Source organism: Mus caroli, chromosome 9 (genome assembly GCF_900094665.2).
Source record: "Mus caroli chromosome 9, CAROLI_EIJ_v1.1, whole genome shotgun sequence".
Taxonomy (NCBI): Eukaryota; Metazoa; Chordata; class Mammalia; order Rodentia; family Muridae; genus Mus; species Mus caroli.
In genome coordinates this window covers 75,252,831-75,260,519 of record NC_034578.1, presented here as the reverse complement: position 1 = coordinate 75,260,519, position 7,689 = coordinate 75,252,831, and the positions used below count along the sequence as shown (strand labels likewise).

Sequence of the window (7,689 nt, the reverse complement as noted above, 5' to 3'; positions counted from 1 at the left end):
GCTCTCGAATAAAAATCCTCTTGCAAGTTGCAGCAAGATCGTTTCTTGTGGGTGATTTTGGGGTGTCGCCTCTCCTGAGTCAGAACGTGAGGGAGTCCTCACGTTGTGGGTCTTTCAAAAGAAGTTTGTTGCAGTCAACAAAGACGAAAAAGGAGTTGGAGATCTAAAGACCACATTGACATCAGCCTTGGAGATGCAGAGTTTGGAGTTTGCCCAGCAGGTTTCCTGTCTTACTTTGGGGATTACAATTAAGTGTTTGAATGAATCTCAGAAGAGACCTTGAACTTTGGACTTTTGACATTGTTGAGACTGCTATACAGTATGGAAGTTGGACTAAATGTACATTTTATTATCTTATATATAGGTTATGTTCCTCCAAAGACTCATGTGTTTATGGGGCCTGGGAGTGGAACGTGATGGTTTGTATATGCTTGTTCCAGGGAGTGGCAATTAGAAAGTGTTGCCTTGCTTGGAGTAGGTGTGTCATGGCTTTCAAACTCTCTTTCTAGCTGCCTAGAAGCCAGTCTTCCACTAGCAGCCTTCAGATGAAGATGTAGAACTCTTAGCTCCTCTTGCACCATGCCTGCCTGGATGCCACCATGTTCCTGCCTTGATTATAATGGACTAACCTCTGAAGCTATAAGTCAACCTCAAATAAATATCCTTATCAAAGTTTTTGTTGTTTCTTTTGTTTGTTTGTTTTATGTTTTTGTTTTTGTTTTTGGCAGGGTTTTACTCTGTAGCCCTGGCTGTACTGGAACTCACTCTAGAGATCAGGCTGGCCTTGAACTCATAGAGCTCTGCCTGCCTCTTCCTCCTGAGTGCTTGGCTTGGATTAAAGTGGGCACTCCACGGCCACGTGGCAATTTGTCTATTTCTTTATTCTGTCAGTCCAGAGCATATCACTAGACACATGTTTTCCCTTGTTCTAAACTGTATTTTATACAGTTCTTTTTGGAAAGGTGAGGCATCACATTTTCACACTATAACATTTTTGGCTCCTTGAAAGATGGTATTCTGTGTTTCAGTATGTCCGTGGCAGTCTAACAACGTCAGCATATTGCAATGTTAGAAGAGGTTGATCCCCTTTCCCTCCACTTCCTTCTTATCCATGCTGAGTACAGGAACACTTCCCATGAAATCAACCACAGAACATGTGGCCCTGGTGTCTGCTTCCTTTATAGAATACAATGCTTGCTCTTTATCCTTTCCTGCTTCCCTCACTGCACCATCTATTTTCATGGCTAAATTGGAACCTCCTCTTTCATCCATTACTGAATATCTTCACTGATTCACAAGTAGAAAATTATAAATAATAGTGCTATGAATATTTCTATACTTGCACTGTTAAAGCCAATCTCTATTTCCCGTGGACATGTCTTCCCATTAGTGTTGCTGGCTAATATCACTCTAGTTCTGGGAGCAACTGTGACACTCCCACACTGGTTTTATGAATGAAGGATTCTGCCAGAGCAGAGTGGGTCCCAGTGTGGGTGCTGCCACCAGCCTGGCTGCTCTTGTCCTGAATTAAACCTTCACGTGACCCTGGTCCTCAGGAAACAGCCTCTTTAAGGCTCATTGAGTTGACCAATCCACAGAACTGGCTAGCATTCAGGTTCTTGCTCTGCAGTATTCCTTCCTGGATGTAGGTAGCAGTTCCTTTGTCCCCTCCTTCCCTAGGACCCTCCTCTAACCTCCATTCCCATGTCCTTTGTCCTGAGCTGTTGGCTGAGGTCCAGTCACTGAAGCTTGAGTGCCTGAAGTCATGATTCCACCAAGCTCAGGAGCTGTGGCCCCTCATGGTTGCAGCTGGGTACCTGTGCTGTGCTTTGAGCATCATCCCCTGCTGTAGTCTCACTCTCCTGAACCCATCCAATCTGCTCTTCCCTCCCCTGTACAAAATTTGCCATCCTTGGCCTAAGTGTTTAATACCCAGAACCACCATAGACACAAACTCTGCCACTCTCTTGCTCCCTGAAAGAGGAACCCAGATCCTTCCCTTGTTTCCCACTGGGGAAAAAACAAGAAATACATACAGGGCTCTCTCCTTCATGTCCTTCCCATAGAGGTCATATTTGGTGGCGATGTAGTTGAGAATGGCTCTGGTCTGCACCAGCTTCATCCCATCAATCTCCACCATGGGCACTTGTTCAAACATCAAATTCCCATCTGTGAAAGGATAAAGGGAAAAGGTCTGTCGAGTGTCCCAGACTCACTTCTTGGGAGCAGAAAATTATTGAAGTGTCCCAACATGCAGAGGACAGGTAAGGAGCAGCTGTCTGTCTTTCAAGTGGAATCTCCTTTATTTTAGCCCTTGTTTCCTCTCTGCCTCACCCATCTCATCCTCTTTTGAGCATCTCTCATTCACCTTAATTTCCTATCCACATACATATTATATCTCTCATGCATGGTTTTATGTTCACATCCTTGGGTGAATTAAGGAGGTGAGGAGGGACAGCCAATGACCACCATGCAAACAGAGCTACNTAGAGAGTCTGAAAGTCTCATTATGTTCATGGCATTAGGGTGTTTCTTATATAGTGAGGCTCCTTGTTATCTTCCAGCCTGTATCTGTCAGGGGATAGTAACTCATCAGAGGCTATAATAAAAATGCTTGAGAAAACATCCCAGCTGTTTCTCCATCCATGATTTAATCCCTGGTCATGTGCTTGTGGTTGATGGGCAGCGTAGGTAAAACACAGAGGAAGTGAGTGAGCCTGAGTGAATTAGCTCACTCTGATGCAGAATTAATGAGGAAAAGTTCCCAAGTCACCAGACAAATCTGTGGAGACATCTGACCACGCCCCCATTCCCACTATTCCCATTTCAGGCCACTCAGGGAGCCCCACCACCTACATCAGACCACTCTGCCATTCCAGCTACTCCCACCCACCACCCACCAACATCACCTTCAGACAGGCCTTCCCTGAGGCACCTCACTGATGTCACACATATGCTCTATGNTACCTTTTTTTAGCTTTTCCAAATCTTCCGGACTCTGTATAAACTTCTCTTCAAACTGAAAGCAGGAAAATAAAAGCATGCTCATTAGCTCCTTCTGTGTTACTGTAGACCTTTGAACTTCAGTGGTCCCTGTTGGGTGCTTCATCTGCAGAACTGAAAACCTCCAGAAGATACAAAGGAGTCTATTCATGNCCACTTGGAAATTCAGAATAGATTGTTCAGCAGATGGGCATTGAGCACAACCAAGCTGCTCATTCTTGGCTCGTTCTTCCTCTAGAACTCATGATGGCCATGCTGAGGTCCTAAGAAGAGAGTGATCTCCTGGCAGGCAAGCACTGGGACTTTGTTAAGGTTTTGGACTGTCAGGAAAGCCTGCTAATTCCAGTGAGAACAGGATAGATCTTTCCAGATCTCCATCCTGGTGCATGGCATAGACCTATGACCACTTGGGTTTTGTTTCTTCAGGATTTACTTTTACTAATTTTAGTTGTGCATGCATGCAAACATATGTGTGTGTTTTCTACATATGAATACATTCCTCTTGGAGGTCAAGATCAAGGAGGCCAGGTGTAGAGATGCCCTTGGGGCTGGAGTAACAGGCAGTTATTACCTGTCTTATCTGGGTGCTGCAAACCACAGAAGATTGCCTGCATGTTCAGTAAGAACTCTAAACAGCTAAGCCATTACACCAGCCCCTTGGTAAAGGTGCTTACATCTCAGGGCCATTGTTGTGGTTTTCATATATTTATGTGATTTATGTATAAGTATTAAATGTTTTTGTGTGCACATACCCAGTGACAACCCACCATGGCAGTTACATATGTTACTGGGATCTGAACCCATATTTAATCTTTAGGCCCAGCCATCTCTCCAGCCCTCTAAAGTAATCTAAACCACTCTTTTCCCTTCATATTGTAAAGAAATTTTTAGTTTTACAAGGTTGAAAATTGGCTTCCACCTTGCCTAGTGAGATTTCTCATGGTTCCATAACCTGACAGGATAGGGTTCATAGGCAACGTAAATAGAAGCGTCAGCAACTTGTACAACCTTCAGAGAGGTACAGGGATCACACAGCAGTCATCATAGATGGGGCTGAATTGTGATGGGCTGGTGGGGGTGAGGTCGATGGTGAGAGTGATCCCAATGGCCGACCTGCAGGCACATGGCATCTGCAAGTTTTGAGCCAGGCTGTCTAACGGCCCCGCCCACTGCCTTCCCAGTGACTATGGACTCAGAAGAGGAAGGCTCTATGCAGATGGCCCCATCCAGCCTTCCTCTTGTGCTGAACTCAGCACCCCAGTGGCTTAGCACATATCCCTGAGCGACAACGCTGTCATATGGACTCTGAAGCCAATTATGTGTTTATTTAAAGCATTCTCCCCGGGGACGGCTCTGGAGTTCTTATGCTCTCCCTCGTTCAGAAAGGATCCAGTGGAAGCCTTTAGAAATGGAGAAGGGGCGATTGCACAGCTTAGGTTAAAAACGTGGCCATGGGGCTGGTGAGATGGCTCAGTTGGTAAGAGCACCCGACTGCTCTTCCGAAGGTCCAAAGTTCAAATCCCAGCAACCACATGGTGGCTCACAACCACCCATAATGAGATCTGATGCCCTCTTCTGGTGCATCTGAAGACAGCTACAGTGTACTTACATATAAATAAATAAATCTTAAAAACGTGGCCATGACACTACGGGAGGACACCAGCGGTCCTCCCGGGATGCCACTTCATCCTTTAAGCCTCCCATTCTGCTGCTATCTGAGGACCTGATCTCCAGCCAGCAGTATCCACCACTTCATCCCCAGGCATTCCTAACTGGTGAGCTCCCCTGGTGTGACCTGGGAGGTGTTTTCCCCAGAGTTGCCGCTAGAGGGCAGCACTAAAGCCTACCGGCATTGTCTGCTCAAAAGCTTGAAAGGAAAGCATTTAGCTGCTGAATGCTGCTCTCCCCTCCTCACCTGGGCCACTCACACTGAAAGCTGAAGCTCATAGACATAGAGGCTGCCTGAGGATGCGAGCTCTCTCTTATTCACCACTTATACCCTCCNGACAGCCCTTTGCCTGCCATTTGATAGTCATGGGAAACTGATTACTGAGTGTTGTTCCTTTTCAACAGATCGTTTGTTACAACCTTTTGTGTCAGGCATCTCATTTGTGGTGGGTGATTTAAATTTAACTCTACCTAGTTTTCTGGTATAGTTTATCCCTTTTAATGTTTTTATACTATATGTGGAAAGGTGTGTGTGTGTGTGTGTGTGTGTGTGCATGCACATGTCTGCTCAATTGCCCATGATGGTCAAAGGCATGGGAACCCTCTGGGGTTAGAGTGACAGGTGTTTGTGAGCAGCCTGTACCCGTCCTCTGTAAGAACAGTGTGGGATTTTAACCATTGAGCCATCACTTCACTCCCTGTCCCTTTAAACCATCTTTATCATGGAAACTTCACGTTCTGTTGTAAAACTACAAGATATAAATATCTTCATGTGACAGTCCGCAGCTCCAATACCCCAGCTGCAGTCCACCCTGCTCATCTCTGTGCCCATCTTCTCTGAGACTGGCTGTAATGTCACACAGACCTGTGCTGTCACAGAGCCACAGCACAAACACCTCACATAACATATATACTCCAAACATATGGAGTTGTTTGAATGAACAGTGGCTTTCCTAAAGTCACAATATCATACCATAAATCTGTAATAATCAATTAGTGTCACCTAATAACCAGTATTCAAGTTTCTGTTTCCATGTTTCATTATGTAATTTGATTAATCTCAAGTAAGCGATTAATTATTTGATTTTAATTGTGAATGATTTCTTCCTAGAAAGCACAGTCAAATTTCACTATGTCCAGTGGATCTATCCCCTTTTTAGTACTAGACAGTTAACCATTAAAGGCAAACTTCCCGAGCTTCTCCTGGCATGGAGTCTCTCAGCTTAGAGAAGTATTTTAAACTGGCTCTGGGGTCCAGCTGCAGAACCCTGCACAACCTACCTCCACCCCTGCTGCAGCCAGGAGCCACCTGATGCACTCCATTCTGCCCCGGGCATTGAAGTAGTGAAGCACGGGCTTTCCGGCCATAGCAGCAACTGTGGTTCACGGTCTAGGGGTGAAAAGGCAGAGAGGTCAGTCCAGGAGCTTGTCCTGTGGATGGGGTTAGTAATGCACACTGGCGAAGGGCAGACTGCCTCCTCCATGGCTGGCTTGCAGCGAGCCGAGGGAGAGCTTTACAACTTAATTTCTCACCCAGTGGTGGCTACCCACCTGCAGCTGCACCAAACCAGACTCAGCTGCCCTTGGGGACAGAAGCAGAGTTGGCTGGAGCCTACAGTGACTAAAAACCTGGGAGCCTGATGAGCCTGGGGGTGCAGAGCCATCCCAGAGGCCGTGAGGCTCAGTCCCTCCCTGGTTCTTTGATTCCTGGTCTACTCTGTTTAGAAGCTTCTGTTGGCCTTTTGTCACCCTGCCTGTGCCATTGCACACTTCTCTCTGCAGTTCTGTTTCCTACTGTGAACCTGAACAGTGTTTCATGGTGCCGAAGGAGAGTAGCTGAAGTGTCAGCTTCACACGTGACAGTGGCTGTAAAGGCTCGAAGACATCAGATGCTCTAGAGTGGTGGCCTCTGCCTGCTGTCACCATCACTCCTTGGCAGCATTCTTACCCATCAGATGTTGGCCTCCCTGTCGTCAAGTTACAGCTGCTCTGCCTGGGCATGTAACAGCTGCCTGCTATTCACTGTAAAGCTCTGTTCCTTCCTGTCTGTTTGCTTTTCTTTGTCTTTTCCCAGGAGCACTAGCTTCCCCTGGACAGCTTCAGTCTGGGGGACATCCCAGGGACTCTGAGATGCTGAGGCTCTCAGGGAAGTCCTTCGCTCCATCCTCCCCACGCTGCAGTCATTGCACAACATTGGTCATTGCAGCCTTCTTGGTGACAAGTGCCTTATACATGACATCCATGCTGAGCTGTGTGGCTCTCTCTAACCTCCCAGAGTTAGAGCTGCATGCTACCCAAGAGTCCTAGAGCCTTCTCCATGTTTGTGACTGCCTAGAACCTCAGCACAGGACTGGCCACATAACTGCTGAGTGTCATTGCTCATATTCATCCTCATTCTTCCACAGACTGATTTTTTCCAGCTGGATCTTTTGCAGAACTTTTAAAGTTTCCAAAGATTATCATTTTCTTGTCTCCCATTCATTCCCTTATACGCACCTCTGTGGTCGTGTAGAAAATATGGTACACGGTGGCAAGTTCAGGCCACAGTCCTCAGATATCCCAAGGCTCAATAGTTCAATATTCACACTTTTTTCCCACTTGCTTTCTCAGGCTCACCATTTAAACACACAGGCTGTGTTGAGTTTTTAAATAATAAACTAGCAATAAAGTAACAAATCTAAGTACCTAGTTCTTTCAACAGAATTATCAAAGCAATGGGAATCCGCATATCAGACACAAATGACCTAGAAAACCGAGCTGGGAACTTGATTTGGGAGAGGGACCCGGGAGGGTCTGTGGTGAATTTCGCTTCGTTTGTTTGTTTGTTTTGAGACAGGATTTCTCTGTATTTCTCCAGGGCTTCTCTGAAACTCACTCTATAGAACAGGCTGGCCTTGAACTCACAAATTCGCCTGCCTCTGCCTCCCAAGTGCTGGGATTAAAAGTATGCGCCACCACTGCCCAGCATGAATTTTACTTCTTAAGTGAGAGGAATCTGCAAGTTCTCTGTGGGTTTGG

General features: G+C 46.2%; 1 protein-coding gene across 1 annotated transcript in view; it reads right to left on the bottom strand.

Annotated features, from left to right (window-relative positions):
• Nucleotides 1–1,765: 1,765 nt before the first annotated feature.
• LOC110302372 (glutathione S-transferase A2-like) overlaps nucleotides 1,766–7,689 on the bottom strand; it is a 73,446-nt gene continuing 67,522 nt past the window's right edge. Inside the window, exons 2-4 of the mRNA XM_029481348.1 lie at nucleotides 5,953–6,061; nucleotides 2,968–3,019; nucleotides 1,766–2,169 (exon numbers count right to left, since the gene is read on the bottom strand). Of these exons, the coding sequence (XP_029337208.1) occupies nucleotides 1,781–2,169; nucleotides 2,968–3,019; nucleotides 5,953–6,039 (528 nt within the window). The 5' untranslated portion in view covers nucleotides 6,040–6,061 and the 3' untranslated portion in view covers nucleotides 1,766–1,780. The remainder of the gene's footprint in view (nucleotides 2,170–2,967; nucleotides 3,020–5,952; nucleotides 6,062–7,689) is intronic.